The following is a 21860-nucleotide window of genomic DNA, read 5'->3' as shown; positions in this document are numbered from 1 at the left end:
CTTAACACTCTCACATTAGGAAGAAATCTGGATAAACTCTCCACAAAAACAGTAGCCAGGGGGCAAAATTCCAGGGAGACGGAATATAGCTTAATCACAGGGGAAACTTGGCCATTTCACCCCTCCCCCCTTATCTGAAGCTTCATTGAATTATTTCAGGAGAAAGCTGTCGTGAAATGTAAGATTACTTGCTTTCTATAGACAATGCAACATGAAAGTTAGGATAATCACTTAGACCCCAGAGTTCTTACCCCAAGGTTAATGTCAGCTCAACGTTGTCATGGGAGGCAAAAATAAATTTTAGAATTTATTCAAAAATAAATTTATGAATAGGCCCAGCCAGCAGGGCTCAGTGGTTGAGCATCATCAACCTATGAACCAGAAGGTCATGGTTCAGTTCCCTAGTTGTGGGCTAGATCCCCAGTGTGGGGCATTCAGGAGGCAGCCAATCAGTGATTCTCCCTCTTCATTGATGTTTCTATTTCTCTCTCCCTCTCCCTTCCTCTCTGAAATCAATAAAAATATATTTTAAAAAATAATAGGAGCCAGCTAAGATTACTCTGAATTATGTCATTATTAGCTCAAAATATCAGTCTACAATTGGAAGATAAAAAGGCAGTTCTGCTTGGTTGACCCTAAAGGCATATGTGATGCTGGGTTTATTAGTATCCAGTTGTTGGGAATGAAGGTATCACAGGAAATTGCTTCTGTTTCTTATGCCTTCTGGTTCTCATAGCACAAACCTAAGGCAAGTGGCGGATGGGGAGTATATTGAGGCCTAGGACCACATCAGCTCCAAATGTAGTCTTTCCAGTAACACTTTCCTGCAATAACAATTTATTGAACACCTACTCTCCTGGGTATTGTTCCAGGCACTTGGGATATATCATTGAACAAACCTGATGAAAATCCCTGTCTGTGTGGAGTTCACATCCTTCTGGAGGAGAGCAGACAGCAAATCATAAACAGTCTCTGTATATAAATTAAAGCATGTTAGATGTGAGCCGAGCCCAGCAGGGTAAGTGGGGGTGGAGCTTCCAGGGAGCAGGAAATTGGGCTATAAATGGGTGAACAGTCTTATTAAGGAGGCCACATTGGAAGGAGATAAAATAATCTTGACTTAGAAGCCCCATCCTCGATGTACCCCCAGTGTCTCCAGCTGCTCATCCAGTTGTCCTGCCTCTGGAGTGGCATTGTCCTGTAAGGCACTGGCCCTGCTTGTCATCTGGTATCCTGCGGGAAGTCGGTGTGCCCCGGTCTCTTGACTCCCCTCGAATTTAATCCCATCTTACTGGCACTCAGTCCCTGGTGACTGCTCCGTTTCCTTCATGCTGTTGCCCAGACCGAGAGAGGCAGGTAGCAGTCTCTCCACCTCTGCAGCTGTTCTCCAGGAAAAGGCTTAAGCACAGGGCTGAGTGTTACAGACATCTTGGAGGAAACAAAGAGGATTCAAGCAGAAAACACCTTAAAAAATGATTACCCTTGATTCCTGTTACCTGTTCATTAGCCCCTGCCAGCATGGGAATTAGAAATGGGACAGTTTCCCTTCTTAAGCTCCCATTCTCTGCCATGGCACTAGATATTGTCTCTCTTTCCATCTGATCCCCCAGAACTTGCTGGAACTGGGAGCTGTCACTGGCAGAGAACTTAGCTTTTACTGACTTCTGTAGATGTTCTGCCCAGGAGTCCTGCAGATACACCCAACAGGATTGATGTGCCCCAGTCCCCGCCATCTTATTTTTCTCCTTTGTTCTCTACTTTACTTCCTTTTTTCTTTATGTATTTTCTTGAACATTGTTCTCCCTTCATTTCCAATTGCCGTTCTTCTTCATCCTCTAAACCAGTGGTTCTCAACCTTCCTAATGCCGCGACCCTTTAATGCAGTTCCTCATGTTGTGGTGACCCCCAATTTCATTGTTACAAATTGAACATAATTGAAGCATAGTGATTAATCACAAAACAATATGTAATTATATATGTGTTTTCCGATGTTCTTAGGCGACCCCTGTGAAAGGGTCGTTCGACCCCCAAAGGGCTCGTGACCCACAGGTTGAGAACCGCTGCTCTAAACCATCTCCATGGGCTAGGGGTTTTCATATTGGGCTCTGTGCAATCCTTAAAAATCTGTGTATTGAGATCCCCGAAGGTAGCATGGAGTAGGGAAGGAGCTGCCCCCATTAATCAGCCGTGGCCTTTCTTACATTCTTCAATCTTCATGTTCAGACGTGTCTTTTCCATGGTATCCCTTTATGGAGATGCCCTGGGACACTTCCAATATGTCATACCCCAAACAGAAACATAATCTCTCCCACATCTCCAGTGCTGTTTTTTCAGATTCTGTCAAGCTAGAAACTTCTGTATCATCTATTACTCCTCTCTTTATTTATTTACCATCCACAAATTATTTCAAAATGTCTCCCAAATCCAGCTCCTGCTCTCTATCCTCAAGACCACTGCTCTCTTGGATGATTATAGCAGCTCCCTGAATGGGCTTCCCACCCAGTTCCTACTGTTATATTACTCAGTTACCTTTTATCATCACAAATCTGATCAGTGTCCTGTTCAAAACTTTGCTTGGTTGCCTGGGGTCTGGGTGTCTTCGGGCATTCGACACCCCTCATGGTTTTGCCCCACCCCACCTCTGGAGCACTCATCCCCCTGACGGCTCCCTCCCCCCTCCTAGAGCATGGCTCACACACATGCTTCCTCCCCTGCCCTTGGCGTTATTTACCAGTATACCATGCTCTTTCTTGACCATGGACCTTCCTCTGGGGTACACTTCCGTCTGTTTCTGGATCCCTCTCCCTTCTGGATTCAGCTCATTTACCTGCTCCTAAAGGCTTTCCTGACTTCATGTGTTTAGTGCTACCCTCTCCATTTAATGTTAACAACTTGTTTCTCATTTGCCCCACTTAGAGTCTCATCTCAGGCACAGTGCCTATGTTTTACTTATATTTGTTTTGCCACAGTAAACGAATGAATCCCATATCCTAATGTCTGGTCAGTGTTCCTTCTATAAACTCTGTGTTATCTACTAACATAAAGAAAACTACAAGCTATATATGGAAAAGTTAGTGTATGTCCATCTATAATAATAAAAGGGTAATATGCTAATTAGACCAGATGTCCTTCCACCCTCCTTCCTGACGAAGCTGGGGCTGGAGGGAAGCCAGTGCCAGCAGCTGGGGGAAGGAAGGCCTACTCTTGCATGAATTTTCGTGCATCAGGCCTCTAGTATCATATAAGAACTTTTATTTTTATATCCTTATATGTACCAGCAATAAGGGATTACAGTGTATAGAAGGGGAGGGTAGCATGTGAACAAGTTAAGAGTTAATCAAAACATGGTAGAGTTATTTATTCTACATGTTGAAAAGCTTGCTAAAGCGTTGATGTGCAAGGGTTTCCTTTCCATGTTTTTGATGAGACAAACCTGACCAGGCCCTGGGCAACGGGCATGCTAGTTTTCCATGATGTGGGATGTGAGGGGAGGAAGAGCCTCCTGTGTTTCTCTGGGTAGTTAGTTTATGTTTTAGTTGCAAAGGTATCCATGATGTGAAATTAATTTTTAAACGGTATTCCTTTCTGCGTTTCAAGAGCCAAATTTGGATAAAAGCCCATGGCTATGTCTTAGTCAGTCTTGGATCTTCAGTGCTCAGGACAGTAGCTGTCATATCATAAATGAGCACCAAGTTAGTAGTGATTGAATAAGTCAGCTCAGTGGGATTGTGGGCAGATTTCCAAATGGATAACTTTGCCTGCTTGCCTGCCGCTGTCTTTTCTTCCAGTATTTCTTGAGTTTTGCCTGTGTTTCCAACAGCAGCAGACCCCACCCCCTTTGCATGGTCACATGCACACGTGTGCTCACTAATCTCCTTCTGACCGCTGAAGGCTCCCAGCACCTCCTGCAGCACACTCCCTTCGCAATGTGAGGGGCAGAAAACCTCCAGGCAAAGTCATGCTAAGGGTTGGGGCTGGGCAGGAACCACAATAAATTGTTTTTTCTTTTTTAAAAATATATTTTTATTGATTTCAGAGAGAACAGGAGAGGGAGAGAGAGAAACATCAATGATGTGAGAGAATCATTGATTGGCTGCCTCCTACATGCCCCCCACTAGAGATTGAACCCACAACCGGGGCATGTGCCTGACAGAATCAAACCGTGACCTCCAGGTTCAAAGGTCAATGCTGAACCACTGAGCCACACCAGCCGAGCCACAGTAAATTTTCTATTCTGTATCTTTAAAGTAGTTCGTTTAAAAACAAAGTTGACTTTTCTCCAAAAATTAAAAAATAGGTTATCATTTGAAATCCAAATACATTTTTGTTATTATCTTAACAAGTATTATAGTCATCAGAATTATGGTATCAAAACCTGTGAAACAGTATGTAGTTTTTAGGGTTGATTTGTTGTAATGTTTAGAATCATTGTTGAGTAATGTGGAGGAAATGAGGTTACAATTAGAAGTGCAAGATGTGCTGTTATATTATTATACCTATTCACCCAAATGTTCAAGTTTTATAACAAAAGAAAGCATGATTTCCCGAACCGGTTTGGCTCAGTGGATAGAGCTTCGGCCTGGGGACTGAAGGGTCCTAGGTTCGATTCCGGTCAAGGGCATGTACCTTGGTTGCGGGCACATCTCCAGTCTAGGGAGCGTGCAGGAGGCAGCTGATCGATGTTTCTCTCTCATTGATGTTTCTAACTCTCTATCCCTTTCCCCTCCTCTCTGTAAAAAAAAAAAATCAATAAAATATATTTTTTAAAAAAACAAAGCATGATTTTTTTTAAATCCTTACCTGAGGATATGTTTTCATTGATTTTTAGAGAGAGTGAGGGGGTTGGGAGCATTGATGTGAGAGAAACATTAATTTGTTGCCTCCTGAATGCGCCTGACCAGGGATCGGGGATCAAACCCACAGCCTAGGTATGTGCCCTGACTGGGAATCGAACCTTCTGGTACAGGATGGTGCTCAGCCATCTGTGCCACGGGGCCAGGGCGGCATGTTTTTGAAGAGTGTGACTGCTGCGCAGATACAAGGTGGAAAGAGTGTACATTAACCCTCCTTTCTCTTCATGGCAGAAGTCCAGACCCCCAAGGTGGGAGGCCATTTGGCGTCTGAGATATTTGATTTGGCAACAAATGCCATTCCTTTAGATGGCAGTGCTTCCCAGATATACTGGATACATGGAAATGATCCATACATGTGAGTGGCCAGTCCATGTCATCCTTGGGAGAGGTGGCATTTTATGGCCCCTTTCCTGGACCCTCTGACCTCGCCCTCCTTCTCCGTCCAGGAGCCGGTGAGGTGCGGGAAGGTGGGGCTTCGCCTGCTTCTCCTCGGAGCTAGAGCTGGGATCGCAGAGCTGGCCCTCACTGTGCCGGGTGGGTTACTCCACTGTAGAAATGAAGTAGAAGATGCCTTTTTGAAGACTGGTTTTCTAAATTGTTTCGTTCCGTGATCACACAGTTGTTATCTTGTCTGGCTGAGTTTAGTATTCTTATTCCTAAAATGGATACTAATGAATTCTTACTTGTTTAAACTATGAATAGTTTTCTTTGTGGTGACGAGGTCCCCAATCAGTTTGCTTATGAAGAGTGTGTGTTTTCGTTTTTGGCCACTTATTTTGATTGATGTAGTTATTTTGGCTAAAGCAAAAGTTGGTATTTTGCCGAAACCGGTTTGGCTCAGTGGATAGAGCATCGGCCTGCGGACTGAAAGGTCCCAGGTTCGATTCCGGTCAAGGGCATGTACCTGGGTTGCGGGCATATCCCCACTAGGAGATGTGCAGGAGGCAGCTGATCGATGTTTCTCTCTCATCGATGTTTCTAACTCTCTATCTCTCTCCCTTCCTCTCTGTAAAAAATCAATAAAATATATTAAAAAAAAAAAGTTGGTATTTTAAAAGCATAAGATAAAAAATTAAATATGCCCACATCCTTGTAGAAACGATGTAAGCAGAATCTTGGAATGTTTGGGGGTTATGATTCAACCGCTTTATATCTATATTTAAAAATGTCAATGGGATTTAAATACTAGCCCTTTCAGAAAAGAAATTCTGAGAAATTCTTTAACAAAAGTCACCTTAAGACACTGTAAAAGAACCTTCTGAAAAGAGAAAGGTTACATTCATGTTTTAGTAAAGTTAGAATCCAGAGAATAAAACCGTGAGAGAGCAGTTTTACAGTTCTTGCAAGGAATTACGGGCCCTTAACCCGTTTTCAGTGATGAGGATGTCTTCTTTTTATCTAAGAAACGTAAATCACATTAATTGATGTTATTAGTTCCTATATTTTGCTTTTAAAATATTATTTCCAAAAGCTATAACTTAAGTGTTGGGTCATCTTAATACTAAGCAGTATACTGTTGTTCTGTGTTCATGAATTTGGACCAGTAACACATGCCCTTCTTCGTGGGAGAGAGTATCAGCTAAATAAATTATATCACAAATTACATAATGTTTACATCTAGTTATTTTGTAATTCAGGGTAATAACCAAACCAACAATGTAGAGATTCTGAATTAACTGGCCTTGAATTTTTTATGAGTTTTTAGTGAATTTTGGAATGTATAATTCGTTAGAAAATAACCAGTTTTTCCAAATCTTGTGCTATTTTGTATTAACTGACTTGAATTAATATTAGTGTATAATGTTTTAGGTTTGTTTCCAACTCTGTACAAAGTTGAGTTTTCTCCATCTTTCCACTCATCTCTACAACTTGAAAGATGAGGAAGGAATATACAGAGAAGTTATCATTTATGTGAAGTTGCCAGATTGTTAACTCTGAGTTCAGTATGAAATCCACCAGGAAATACTATGCCATCAAAGTATGTTCTGCTTTAACTCAGTCTGTCTGGATATTGTGGGGTGTGTGTGTGTGTGTGTGTGTGTGTGTGTGTGTGTGTGAGTGAACAGAATTTCTGATAAAGATGCGTATCGCCTTCTGCTTCTGTGGGAAGTCATTTGATAGGCCCAACCCCTAGTGTGTCTGTCAAGGCTAGATACAGTCCTGGGGAATGCTGTGTTTAACCTGGCTGTTCCTCCATCACTTTTCTTATTTCTCCACACCGTCTCCGTTGTTACCAGAGTTCATCACCAAGTACATTGTCGTGGTTTCCTTTTTTTGGAGGGGTGGAAGGGTAACATCTTTATTGAGATATAGTTCCTATACCCATTTGAAGTATATTACAATTCAGTGTGTTTTACTTATTCACAGAGCTATGCAACCGTCATCCCTATCCATTTTATAATATGGTTCGTTACCCCCTCTCCCAATCTGTCCCCAGCCATTGGCAATCACTGATCTGCTTTCTTTCTGTATAGATTTGCCTATTCTGGGCATTCATATGAATGGAATTGTGCAATAGTTGTTCTTTTTGTGTGACTGGTTTCATTTAATTATCATGATGTTGTCAAAGTTCATGCATGTTTTAGCACCTGCCACTCACTATGTCAGTCCTTTCTGTACACTTTTGTTTTGAAATGTGAATGACGAAGTTCCATTGCAGTGGAACATGTATGTTCAGCTGACTCTGGTAGGGGTGGGGGTGGGGGTGAGGGAGGTACTGTGAAGCCCATTGTTTGGACAAAACATTTACCTTCTTAAGGAACTTTGTTTGCCTTTCTTTCACATCAAAGAAAATAATTTTGTTACAGATTTGCACCTAGAAACAAAATTTAAATAACTGTCGACAAGAATATTTTGTGTGATCTCACCCCAATTCTTAATATTTACAAGTTAGAAATAGGAAAATATTTTACTTTTGTGAAGAGAATTCAGTTTTGTAACCAGTGTCTTGAGTCTTTTATTTGCTGTATAATTTTATCGTTTTACCAGAAAACTGAAAGAAATGTAGATATTTTTATTAGGTCGTGTGAATTGAAACAGTTGTTTATTGAGATCTGCTTCTCAATGAAGATCCCTCTCGCAGCAAGCTGCTACAGCTTTTTAAAGATTCTGCTAGGAAGATTGATGGGTGCCACTAAAACCATTTAAATTATTTTATTTATCTAAAATTAAAGTGCATATTGAGATATAGGGCCTCTTTCAGCCCCGATAGTCTGTGATTCCTGCTTATTTCTGCTCCTGCCTAGTGAAGCCTTTAGGAATCCAATCACAGCCTGTCTCTAATAGAATCCATGTCATGACAGTTGTAAAACTTCAAAAATGGTCCATGTATCAAATAATAGATAAAACAAGAAGGTATGTGCCTCATTTCAGATGGAACGTTTTGAGGGATTCTTGTAGAGGGCTTCCTTTTTAGATAAAGCATTTTTATATCTCTAGCAAATTATTTTTAATATAAATTAAATTTTAATTGATTCTAAGTTATTTTTCCTTCTTTCCCCTTTTCAGAAATATCTCTGGACTACTAAGTGAAGAGATAGTAATAGGTTGATTGAAAATTGAGCTTTCTTAAACTTGTTTACTTGTTCATATTCCATCCTCTGCCAAAGAAGGGTTTCTTAATGTACTCCTCAGCAAATCCTTAGAAGCTTCAAATTACTGAACTCTGTTCAACATATTCATTAACTCAACTTTGCTTATGAGGTAATGACTTGGTAGCCCATGTGAAATCATTTATAAAGTATCAAACATTTCCATTTTGATATTCTGAGAAGGAAATGTCTTCTTTCCTTTTAAGAATCAATCATGGCATCAAGTAGTGGCATGTTAGTGTGGCCAGATGCAGAGAAATGTAGCGAAGGGATGGATCAGAAATAAAACTGAGCGTCCTACAAGCAGCTCTAGGCTCCAGCGGACCCGCAAGCCTGTAATGCAGCCCCATTGTTTTGGGCATTCATATATGAAATGCACCGCTTTCCAAGTCTTTATTTCCTTTTCTCGTCAAGCAGTGACACTGTGTGTACACTGTGTGTACCTGGGTGTTTGTGTGTGGAGAGAGGTCATACTGACCTGAGCGCTACGTAAGCTCTTTGCTTTCCTAGTTCCCTCGTCTTGTGGGTAAGACTGGTGTGCCAGGTACACGCACAGGGAGCCATGTGGAAATGGAAGATGAGTGTCTGCTGTCCTCACGGTTTTGGGACGTGCTCAACAGTAATCTTTTCATTACAACCGTGGGAGGAATTTCCCTTCCTGACGTTAAGCAGCTGACTAACTTAAAGAGTGAACCACGTGAAACGGCAAGGCAGTTGTTGACGAGTGTGTCGCCTGGCTGAATGAGTTGAATGGGGATGTGCAACTCTTCCACACAGATCTTTGAGCCATGCTGTGGCTTCCCCTCTGACACGTCACCTAAAGTGGGGATGCATCTAGAAAACTGTGCTTTTTCTTTTTTTTTTTAATCCTCACCAGAGGAATGAGGATATTTTTTTCATTGATTTTAGAGAGTGTGGATGGGAGGGGAGAGGGGAAGAGAGAGAGAGAGAGAGAGAGAGAGAGAGAGAGAGAGAGAGAGAGAGAGAGAAAGAAAAACATAGATGTGGCAGAGACACATCTATTGGTTGCCTCCCACACTTGCCCCGACCCGGGGCTGGGATTGGATCTGCAACCCAGGTATGTGCCCTTGACCAGGAATCAAACCCACGACCCTCTATGTGCAGGCTGATGCTCTAACCATTGGGAAACATGGTGCTTTCTGAGTGGGAATCTGCGGGGAGTCTGGCTGAAGGAGAGGGAGACAGAAGAAGGCAGAGGCTTCCAAGGGTCACGACCTGCATGACAGCAGCTGTATTTGGAGAGCTGGGAACGGTTGGGCTCTATGGGCTGCACGCATGCCCTTCATCTGAACACAGGGTTAGGAATCAGACTGGGGGAGAACCGGCAGCTCCGAGCTCAGAGTGAAATGACGAAGCCAGAAGAGGGCACCCCGACGAGCTCAGTGAAGTCGGGTGGCGGGGGGGCTCCTCTGTGCTGCTGGCGGAGGAAAGGCTTCCCTGGCCCGTTTTCCTTCAGGTCTTCCTTCTGGCAGCGCCTCAGCCTCCGTGGGTGCCCCTGAGGACTGGGCTTCCCAGAGAGAACCCTTTGAAGAAAGTAGCACCTTCAGCTGCCTCCGTTGCCAGGCCAGCAGAGAGGTTTTCCCACCTTTCTCTGCTCCTGCAGCTCGGTGGGAGTGGAAGAGTCAGGGGCACTGGGTCTTGGCTCATCCAGCCACTAAGAAAGTCGCAGTTGTGAAATCTCACTTTTGTTGGTTTGCGGTGGGCTCCTGAGCTATTTTTTTGTTTGTTTCATCAGCCAACAGTTTCCTGAGGCAAAAGCCTATAATCCCTGTTGGAAAACTGGCGAAATGGATCCATCGGGAAGTTCAGTGGTGGGACCCAGCCTTTCCCAGGTCTTGCCTGGTCCTGGCCCCCCTGACCTGGTTATTCTGAGCGGTCCCGCTGAGAGAGTTGGCATACAGCGTCATAATTTACGCCATCTATCTCTTTCTGGCGCTTGGGCCTCTGGCAAATAGCAAGGCTTTGTGTTAGATTAGTTTGGAATTTAATCATGCATTTATTTTCCCTCCAATTAAATTATTTATGTATTTGACTAACGGTTTCACTGCTACAAAGTCAGATTTTCAATGACAACATGCCCCTTGAATTTCAGGGCAGTTTCTTGGGATCCGTCTGTCTGTTGAATATTAAGAACTTACTGTGTATTAGTCTCCGTAGCTACCTGGGATTTCGGTGAGCAAAGAATGCGTGCTTTGTCCACCCGGCCCCAGGAACACCATGCAAAAAGGGGTAAGTCTGTCTGGACTAACCCCTCCCCTGTGTTAGCTCAGGATTCTGACTTTCATCCCTTCCTACTGCCTTTCCTCTTCTCTGGCACTGAAACGTATCTCCTCCGAATTTTACTTTCTCGGGCTTGAGAGCCACCTTGACCGAGAACGTCATGGGCTGTGCGACTCCACAAAGGAAGCTTCGAAGTCATCCAGTTGAGGGTGAGCAAGCCCGTGGCCTACAGGCCCCCAGCTTGGCTTCGCACGGCCTGTGAGCTAAGAATGGCTTTTACAGTTTTAAACAACTGGGGGAAAAAGAGTGTGTGTGTGTTTTTAAAGAGGATTTCATGACACGGGAAACTTTTGGTGTCCATAGGTAACAGCTGTGCCCATAATTTTCGTGCTGTTACGGCTACTCCCCTGAAACAGTGGCATAAGTAAGAAGTTGCTACAGAGACCTTTTGGGTCAAAAAGCCTGAAATGTTTACTCCTGGCTTTTCACGGAAAACGTTTGCTGACACCTGATCTAGTTTATCATCTTAATGCAACTATTTTCAACTTATTTCATCTCATGGCACACAAACTAATTACTAAAATTCTGCAGCACACCAAAATACATTTTTGCAAATATCTCACAAAAGTAAATAGGTATAATTTTGATTTATTCACACCGGACAGCTATTGTTTTTTGGGCTGTTGTCATTTTTTTTTTTAGTTGGCAATCTAAGGGAAAAGGGGTCTGTGCCCCCAACTAAATAGTCAGGTATTGCATGCTTTAAAAATTCTTGCAGCCCAGCTAGCATGGCTCAGTGGGTGAGCATCGACCTATGAACCAGGAGGTCACGGTTTGATTCCCGATCAGGGCACATGCCCAGGTTGTGGGCTCAATCTCCCAGGGTGGGGAGTACAGGAGGCAGCCAATAAGTGATTCTCTCTCATCATTGATGTTTCTATCTCTCTTTCCCTCTCTGACATCAATAAATATACATTTTTTAAAATTCTTGTAGCACTTCAGGTGAAAATTGCTATCCTAATTTTACAGATGAGAAAATAAAGTCCCAAATAGGTGGACTGAACTGTCCACATGTACACAGCTCATCAGGAATTGGTGTGGGTGCATCTTCTGTTGCCCACCGTGCTGTTCCCACTGCAACGGAAGGTCTGCCCTGCGACGAGCCCGCGCGCGCACTCCTGGCAGAGGCCAAAGCAGCTTTGCCCAGAAAAGTAAACATTTAGGACCTATGGCCATGTAAAGTCTGTGATTTCTTAGAATTTTAATTTTCACCTGAAATCCAGCTCCAGGAAATGTTTGAAGCTTAAAATACATCTGAGCAACCTGGAGAGACAGATAGATGTCTCTGTGTTTCTTTGTAGTAATTGATTATCTCCTGGGCTCAGCATTTGGACCATAAAGACAAGCAAGGTGGACCTGGTCCCTGCGGGCTGAGATCATGGAACTCATTTCAAGAACAAGAGCTTGTGGTCTCCATCCGAATCGGCACTTGAACAGTTTTTAAAAAATCACAGAAAGCATGTTAGGTGGAACTCAGGCTCCTTTACGGGGGCCGAAAGCAAAGTTTCCAAGATGCTAATGGTCTGAAAGTGAGGTTGCCTCCACTGTCCAGTGCAGGACCTGCCCCTTCGCGGTCACGTGGAGGTAACACTGGGGTGTGCTTGCTGATTGGCACGGGATTCCCATCACTAGGATTTTCAGATATTGTCTCAGCTTGGTACCAGCACCTTGTAGGCATCTTCTACAATCTGTCTGTCTCTCCAGGTCACTAAAGCCCATCCAGTTTAACCCTCCAGTCTCATGCCCCCTTCAGAGCTTCCCCTTCCTGTAACACCCAGGCATACACTCAGGGGCTGGGGGTGTTCTCTCTGGCTCTGACCCTCACCTCTTCCCTCCCTTCTAGAGTCTGTCTCCTCAGGTGTGTTGGGGAGAACGGACAAGAGTCTCTTACTTCACTGGCCGCTTTTGGTGTCTCCCTGCTGGTCATCCCAGTTCCCCTGAGTAAAGCCAATTACCTTTGATGCCCTCCTCCATCAGGGCTGGCATCCAGGTGCTGGCTTTCTGGTGGGATGCATGTGACTTCTCTCCGGGGGCATATCCCGCAGTCTAGCTGCTGGAGACCTGACCTGCACACTGCGTTTCGGGAGGGCCAAGCTTGGCTCTCACAGTGGTATCCCCCGGGCCCCTGGTGACTGCCTGGCCCATTCTCTCCTGCCATGCGTATTCTGCACCCTGGTCCTCAAAGGCCCCAAGTTCTGTCATCTGCAGGTGCGTCTGTTTCGTCTTTCTGCAATGGTGCCCCCTGTCTCCCCGTTCCCAACCTCACCTGCACCCCAGGCGGGCCTTCACTCACCCTTGCAGCCCGACTTTGAATGCACTTCATTGGAGAAGCTAACCCTTAAGCTTCACGCAGATGTGATCTCCTGTTCATTGGTTGTATAAAACCTTCTTATTTCCCTTCATGCCACCGATTACAACTATAATTGTATAGTAACTTGAGTCATTACCTGTTTCCTTCAGTGGCCTGTAATTTCCTCCGAGCAGGAGCCATGTCTGTCTGATTCCCCAGCACGGGGCCTGCTGTGGAGTGGCAGTCTCCACAAACAGGCGAGAGGTGAATGCGGTCCCATTGTATTCCTTGTATTCTACGCAGCAAAATAGGGTTCACGTTTGGCTATCTTTCTCATTCTTTTGAATTCTTGATGGTATGTTATTTTAAAGTAATATAATACCTTATATTAAAATCTTATTGTGTGGATACTAGGTAAAATGAGGTTGAAAAGATAAGCAAATGCATCAACAGTACAATTTACTTTGTCCGGCGAAAGTTTTGTTTACTGAGGCTCCACCAAGTACCAGGAACACTTGTCAATGACTGAGAATTTGAAACCAAAAGACGTTCGTCCTGGCCTCAAAGAGACACTCAGCCCAAATTCTGATTCAGTTTCCAGTTTTAACTTTACCTGCCTTCCCTCCTCCTTCCTTCTGTCCTTTTCATGTACATCAATCTAAGGAGCTTTATTTCTAGCAACTTGGAAAAAAACTGAACCCAGAATAATTGTTATGCAGTGGTTTTGTGTGACCATTAATTTTTTTCTCCCTGGAAAGGAGAATTCATAGAACCCCTCTGTGTCATGTGGACTTCAAGGCTGGATGTCAGCACACATGTGGGACAATCCTGGCTGGTGTGAATGGCCTGCAAACGTGTACTTGAAGCATCCGTTTGAAGACTGCCCCGCACATCTGTTCTCTTCATATACTTATGGAGACCGGCGTGACTTTTAACAAACACGGATACTTAGGACAGTTGACTTTTTATAGGAAATTCACACCTGTTTGCACTGGGGTTGCTACACCACAGGAACCTGAGTGATTCTGTGCGGTTTCCTTGTTGTCTTCAGAGCCTGGGAAAGGGTCCTGGCTGTCTCCCCGTGCGCTGTGCTGTATTCCCCACACCCTTTGTTCCTCAGCCTTTCGGGGGGCTGCTCAAGGAGAGGAGAGTGAATGGTTAATTGCTTTTCTCTCCCCTCATTCTGTTTTCAGCTCCAGAGACAGCCCGGCTCACTTCCTTGTTTCCTTGCAGCAGCCGGCCGCCTAGTGGAGTCACTGGGAAAGGCAGGCTGTGATGGTGGAATCTGAGGCTCCAGCCCCCAGAGACCACTCACTCACTGAGGAGCCCAGGCAGCAGAGTAATTAAACGTTCTGTCACTACCCTGCAGCTCACGGACCCGAGGGGAGCTTCCTTTTATTGCACCGCGTTTTTAGCGATTGTATTTCTGTGTATGTTTGAGAAGGTGTTTGCAAAAACCTTATGTTAAGGCCAATAAAACTGTGGGGCGACCGGAGAATAAAATCCACAAGATCAAATTAGTACACACATTTCCCCAGTAATCCATAACTGACATTTTAATTATATTGTAATTAACTTAACTTTGATCCAAATTAAGAACCTTCTCTTCCCCTGGTGCTGCCGTACGTTTCTCGTGTCTCCCAGTTGTAGGGCTCGTGATGCTAAACTTTGAATCGTTGGGGACCTCAGGGAAATTCACCTTCATTTTAGAAACCGGATTAATAGGACTCTAGAACTGGAAGGAACGTTTTAGAACTAGGCCATCCATTTCTTTATTTTGTGCGTGCGACCACCAAGATCCCGAGAACCTGTAGCATTTTGTGGACGATCGCCTGGTTCTCCAGCATCTCAGTTTACTTCTCTGTGATTCTTATTCTAGAAGAAATCCCACTAGTTGGAAATAAAGTGGAGCTTGGAGAAGTGCTTTTGTTGGTTGTTGTGTTTTTGGGAGGGGAGGGTTCCTTACTGCAGATTGTGTGTGTTTGTGTGCACGCATGTGTGTGTCCTTCTTTGCAGCCAGCTGCAGCCCTACCCAAGGCCTGGGTGGTGAGAGCGGGAGAGCGCCTCTGTGGGCAGTGAGCCTTGACCTCCACTTGGAAGATGAACAATAACAGAGACCCAGAGAGCACGTGTGTGGCTCACCCTGTTTCACAACTCTGCTGTGCTGTTGCCCTGGGACATCAGGCTCCCTCCCAGTAGTGTCCCTTCTGCTAGTTAGGAAGCATACACGCACAATTAATTAGAGCAAATTTACGTAAGAAACATACTCAACTAGAACAAAATAACCTGTAATCGGGTAAAGTTATCATAGAGTCTTTAGGGCATTTTTTGCATTGCTGTTTTTTGCCTTTAGAAATTACTAGTAGATTTTTATTTAATTTCTTGCTTCCTTTCAACCCTCAGCATATAAACAATGACCATATTCATGGAGAGAAGAAGGAATTTGTGTGCCGGTGGCTAGATTGCTCAAGAGAGCAGAAGCCCTTCAAAGCCCAGTATATGCTGGTGGTGCATATGAGACGACACACAGGAGAGAAACCTCACAAATGCACTGTGAGTACACATGGTACAGGCTGTCAGCTTGGGGGTTCCCTCGCACCTGTGGGTGTCAGGATTCACACCGTGGGTGCTTTGCCATACTCTCAGGGTTGTGCATGATGATGACTCCAGCTCAGGGGTGGCATGGCTGGGTGGCGGGCGCTGTCTGTGATAAATACAGTGGTTTGTCACAGTGATTTCTGAAATGGAAGGGAAGCGAGACATGGAGAAAGAATGCTGACAGCTGAGCTTTGGGGGATGATGGACGTGTTCTAGATGCACGTGTACTGTCCAGCACAGTAGCCACAAGCCACATGTACCTCTTGGGCACTTTCTAAAAATATATTTTTTTACTGATTTCAGAGAGGAAAGGAGAGATAAGAAACGTCAATGATGAGATAGAATCATTGATCAGCTGCCTCCTGCACACCCCCTATTGGGGACCGAGCCCGTAACCTGTGGGCACGTGCTCTGACTGGGAATCAAATCATGACACTGGCCGGGCTCTTGTGTGCTTTTGAGATTTGGCTAGAACCAGGGAACTAATTTTTAAAAGTTGTTTTTGGAAATTTTAAATATAAATATTCCCCTGTGGCTAGCAGGATGGACAGCACAGCTGTGCAGAGTGACAAGTGGGCAGGCAGTGGCTGGGACACACTGGTGGGCACTGGAAATGAGCACACAGACACAGGGCCTGCCCCAGTGCCCATATCCATTGTGTTAGAGGACTTGGAGGGCAAAAGTCGGTGCCAACTGTGATTTTCAAAACTTAAGTTGACTTTAAATATATATATATAACCTATATAGTTTTAGAGTATTTCCTCTCCCGCTTAGTCTGTTCTCGTGGCCAAGTATAACCCTACCCACAACCAGGCTGGGATTCCTAGGAGGCTAAGCCTTTTCTCACTGAGGTGCCCGGCAGGCACACTGGGCACTGCTCAGCCCTGATGCTTTACATCTTAAAGGCCCTTTATAAACACACAAAGCCATATAATGAACTGGGTGCTGAATCTGAAATCAGTGGGAATTCAAGGAGATCAATGAGCAGATAATGAAACCCATTGTCTGCACTGAGTGGTCTCTTAAGAAAAGATCTCCATGACTTTCACCAGCACTGAAATGCTTTCTCTGGAGCTGCACTAAATCCCAATAAATGCAGAGTTTAGTGGACTTTTGTTCCTTGGTTTTGAAAAGCTGCTGACCCTCAAAACGTCAGTCTTCTGTCAATGGGAGGGAAAGTTAAGCATAAGCTGGTATTGTGTGGAGTAATCCAGATTTACCTGTTGTTTTCAGTTTGAAGGTTGCACAAAGGCCTACTCGAGACTCGAAAACTTGAAAACACACTTGAGATCTCACACTGGAGAGAAGCCATATGTCTGTGAGCATGAAGGTTGCAACAAGGCTTTCTCGAATGCTTCCGATCGTGCCAAGCACCAAAACAGAACACATTCCAATGAGGTAAGGCTCCCCTTGAGACACACTTGGGGCCCAGACGTTGTGGGTAGAAACAGTGAACCTTCATGGAGACCATACGTGGAGGGAGAGGTGAACCTGTTCCATTCTGCTTCCTCATGACCATTCCCAGCACGAGTGAGTACCGATGCTGCCGGTGAAGGCCTGGGGCCTCGAGCTAGGGCTAAAAATGGCCTGGTTTGGAGAGGAATGCTGACGAAGAGGGAACTTCTTAGAACCCCTGGCAAACAGGTTCTACTTTTTTTCAGAACTGCCACCTACTGGTCAAACAGTAAGAGCATTGAACTTGGAATTCCACCCACTTGCTAGGCCAGGAGTAAGTAGCATGAATCCATGGGAAGGATGACCCTGTCAGCACCAGGCGTAGAGTCCAAAGCCACATGTTGACAGCTGGCAGCAGCTTTCCACTAAAACAGCCATTTTTATTTGCTTTCTCCAGGTGTCATATCTTCCAATGCATTATATTTAAAAAAGACTTTTACAGAGCAACCAGCCTTGGCTAACTGTGATTTCCAGACATTCTGTATTCCAGCGGGTCTTGGAAGTTATTCTCAGAAACTCAGAATGGCTTCTAGTCAGTTATTTAAGATAACACGTTGAGTAAAGCTTCATGGTTGGTGAGTGGGCGGATCCTGTTGTGTTGCTGTTATTTTTAGGTAGTTATTCCCTCAAAATTTCAGGCAAGCATAAGAAGAAAATGATTTCAGATTCACTTTGTGTACATGTTAATGCATGCCTGCTTGCACACTCCAACTTCTTGAAGATCTAGCTCATTCTGGCTCCTCTGTGAACCTTCTCTTGAATGAATCCAGAAATGAACAAAAAAGCTTCCATAGTTTGGGTAGAAAGAGGAGAGTTACCTAGAATTTGTTAATATGAAACATAGCTCTGCCCCACAAGTATGTCAGCAGTTTGCTTGAAATGTGTGAGAGAAGGAACATTTTGACCTTGGCATGGCTGTCACCTGACCTCCCAAGGTGCTGGGAAGCCCATCCATGATCTCCCGGATGGAGAGTTGAGAGAGGGAATCTGGTTAAAAACAGAGTGTGCCATCAGCTCACTGGCCATTGGCTTTGGTGGCAAAGATGGTCCTCACTGAGTTTCCTTTCAACTGAACTGGCAGAACAAAAACATCTCTGCCCTAGTCAGTTTGACTCAGTGGATAGAGCATCAGCCTGGGGACTGAAGGGTCTCGGGTTCAATTCCAGTCAAGGGCACGTGCCTCAGTTGCAGGCTCCATCCCCAGCCCTGGTTGGGGCCCATGTGGGAGGCAACCAATCAATGTGTCTCTCTCACATTAATATTTCTCTCTATCTCTCCCCCTCCTTTCCACTCTGTCTAAACAATCAATGGAAAAAATATCCTCGGGTGAGGATCAACAAAAACAGTAGAAACAAACAAACAAAAAAACCATCTCTAAGGAGATCAACCACACTCCCTAAAAAGCACTCACATAAACTCACACATGCAGGTTCACATACTTAACTCTTTGAAAGGTCGTGGTGGAATAAGGAAACGTCATTTGGAATATCTTATTATTGATCAACTGTTTGAGGGTGTTTTAGGAAAGATGCTTCATCTCCTTTTTATATGTCAAAATGCTTTTGCCATGTGCAGTAGTTAGTGTAATCTGCTATACTAGATTAGTGGTTGCCAGAGGCCACCTGGTACAGGGTTTCTTTTTAGGATGGTGAAAATATTCTATAATTTGATAGTAGTAATGTTGACACTACATTGAGAATGTACTAAATGACACCGAATTATGCATCTTTTAAAAGGTGTTTTTTTATAGTATGTGAATTATGTCTCTGTTTAAAATGTTTTAGGGGATTTGATTAAGTGAACTTAGAATTTAATTAATGTGTTTAACTACATTTAATATAGTTAAGGATCATTTTGACTAGAAACTTAGAGGGTATTTATTCCTGTGGATTTTAGGCCAAGGTTCTCTCCTGTTATTGTGGAGAAATTTAAGGAGTGGGTATGTTCAGATTAGCAGTGCATACACATAAACATACTACTCAGCTTTTTATCTCTTCATGGACTTTAAAACATGTACGCATGTATGTTTGCTGTAAATAAGTGTATTACAGTTGAGCTTCTGTTCTTTTGTTCGGTAGAAAAAGCCGTGCCCAATGAGAGTTTAAATGCGTTGTGAGGTTAACAGGTATCTTGGTTAATATTTTTTACCAAGGCTGAGCAGTTTTTTAAATAACTAAAAAAAATTGTCCATTACAGTTGACATAAAATGTTATATTAGGTTCATGTATACAACATAGTGTTAGACATTTCAAAGTGATTGCCCCGATAAGTCTAGTATCCATCTGACACCAAAGTTGAGTAATTTTCCTAAAAGAAATTATTAACATTGACCATAAACACAGAATAAAATTTCATTCACAAACATGTAAATTAGTCTTCTCTCTTCTTTAGATAAGGCTTGTCCTGGCATATGAATGATGGACAGTTTCTGATACACCAGAATTAAGTTCATCTAGGAAATCCAGTGTTGTATAATCTCACGATCCTAAATAAGTCTAGATGCCATCTTTCATTGGTTTGCTTCCTCAGTGGTACCTTCATTGAGTTACTAATCAATATCAGCAACTAATGTGCAAAGCACTTGGCTGCTGTAGGTGCAGCAAGGAGCACGGTGGACTAGACTAAAGGCAGTAATTCCCACTCGAGGAAGCCAGTTCCTCCCAGAGCCACACTAAGCACATTCCCTTGAGCTCCGATTTGGTCGTATCTCCCTCTCCATAAGGTTCCAATGGCTCCCTGTTTCCAGTGGGAATGTTAGACTCTTCAGGCTTGTGCCTGCACTCACCCAGCCCAGGCCTGCTCTTGCAGTCTTGACCTTTTGTCATTGTGACCAGGAATGGAACCTCCCAGAAGCCTCAGCTTGATCAGCGTGCCCCTCGCATGCAGCGGCCCCGCTGCTGGACCTCTGCTCAGGGGTACTTCTTTTCCTCCACCTCTTGCCCGCATTTTTATCCCTCAGAATCTTGTTCTTCTTTCATGGTCCAACTACAGGCCTCCCCCTAATAAAAGCTCTGTTTATTGAGAGCAGGGGTCCTCAAACTACGGCCCGCGAGCCACATGCAAATACAAATACTGTATTTGTTCCCGTTTTGTTTTTTTACTTCAAAATAAGATATGTGCAGTGTGCATAGGAATTTGTTCATAGTTTTTTTTTTTTAAACTATAGCCCGGCCCTCCAACGGTCTGAGAGACAGTGAACTGGCTCCCTGTTTACAAAGTTTGAGGACCCCTGATTGAGAACTTAACTTACTATGTGCAACACATTGTGGTAACCACTTTGTATACATTATCTTTTTTAAAAATATATTTTTTATTGATTTCAAAGAAGAAGGGAGAGAGAGATAGAAACATCCATGATGAGAGAGAGAATCATTGATCTGCTGCCTCCTGCACGCCCCACACTGGGGATCGAGCCCACAACTTGGGCATATGCCCTGAGCAGAAGTGAACCTCCTGGTTCATAGGACGACACTCAACCACTGAGCCACACTGGCCGAGCTACATTATCTTACTTAACCCGTACCATGACCCTTACTGTTTCTTTTATACCCAATATAGATATTTAGTGCTTCCCACTATCATCCTAACTAAAATATGATTCCCCTCTGCCCACATCCTTCTGTAGCATGCACACTTTATATTGTAGATAACTACATGCTGTTATGTTTTTCTTACCATATTTTATAATCCTTGAGATTAACTCCTGTTGTATATAACTTTGTGTTCAGAGAGTCTTGCCTATAGCAGAGATCATTCAATATGTATTGAAAAAGTTCTCGGGGTAAATTTTACAAAGTCAAGTATAAACAGTATCAATTGTGCTTTTTTTTTTTTTTAATTTTACATCTTTAACAAGAGTAGCAACCAAGCATTTTTTTTTTAATTTTTAAAACTTTTTATTATAGAAAATTTCAAATATCAGTGCAGTGAGTCAAAAAGGTACTGGCCAAAAGTAGAACATGCAGGACAGGAAATATAGGTACCTCAGCTGAGAAAGTCTGACAACATTTACCTTCTCCTACAGTTATATTTCATTTCACTCATGGGGGACAACAAAATTTGGGTGCCAAGCTACATAGTTGAGCTAATATGTTTTGTTGTGAAGCCTAAGTTTCCAGAACCTGTGTCTTTATGGATTTTTGCAGGTGGAAAGTCTATATGTTCACACGCAGGACACCTGGGCACACACGTATGTGCTCTTGTTCCTGAAATGTAAGAGTTGACAAACATTTGTAGACTCATTTCACTTATAGCTATGTTCCCATTCCCAGGCGAACCCATAGTGTGCACATGCATATATTTATAGGAAAAGTAGCTCTTCAAACATGTCACACTGACCTGGCTTTGTCCCCCATCTTCCTCCAATCCCCACACACCTGCCCCATGCAGCCCACTCTGTCTGCTGATGGAGCAGCATGTCATAGCCAGGCAGTGAGCATGCATAGGGCCCATGTCAGAGTACTATAAGGTAATAGCACTAATCATCGGCGCCATTCTTCTGTCCCTAATGCACAAAATTTGATGTGCTTATTTCGTCATAGATACACACACACACACACACACACACACACACACACACACACTGCAAATCACAGGAGCTCCTGAATAGAAGTCATTCGTAGTTAATGGGAATCAGTTGTACCCAAAAGAATCTCAGATTTGGAGTTGCAGTATTTCAGGATGATTTTCATAGTCCTTGCTTCACTCCATTAGGACCTTTCATCATTATTGGAGGCAGCACTCCACCTGTTCTTGGGCTTTTAGTGGAAAAGC

At 43.7% G+C, this 21860-nt stretch overlaps 1 protein-coding gene across 5 annotated transcripts in view; it reads left to right on the top strand.

The window, feature by feature from the left end:
- The window catches only part of GLI3 (GLI family zinc finger 3), a 274791-nt gene that overhangs the window by 240549 nt on the left and 12382 nt on the right, over positions 1–21860 (top strand). For all 5 annotated transcript variants that reach the window (XM_059655751.1, XM_059655750.1, XM_059655749.1 and 2 more), the window contains 2 exons: positions 15438–15587; positions 16866–17030. In XM_059655751.1, the coding sequence (XP_059511734.1) occupies positions 15438–15587; positions 16866–17030 (315 nt within the window). The remainder of the gene's footprint in view (positions 1–15437; positions 15588–16865; positions 17031–21860) is intronic.

The sequence above is a fragment of the Myotis daubentonii genome, chromosome 10, assembly GCF_963259705.1.
Source record: "Myotis daubentonii chromosome 10, mMyoDau2.1, whole genome shotgun sequence".
Classification (NCBI taxonomy): Eukaryota; Metazoa; Chordata; class Mammalia; order Chiroptera; family Vespertilionidae; genus Myotis; species Myotis daubentonii.
The sequence above is the reverse complement of the archived record's forward strand: the minus strand, read 5'-3'. Positions and strand labels throughout refer to the sequence as shown.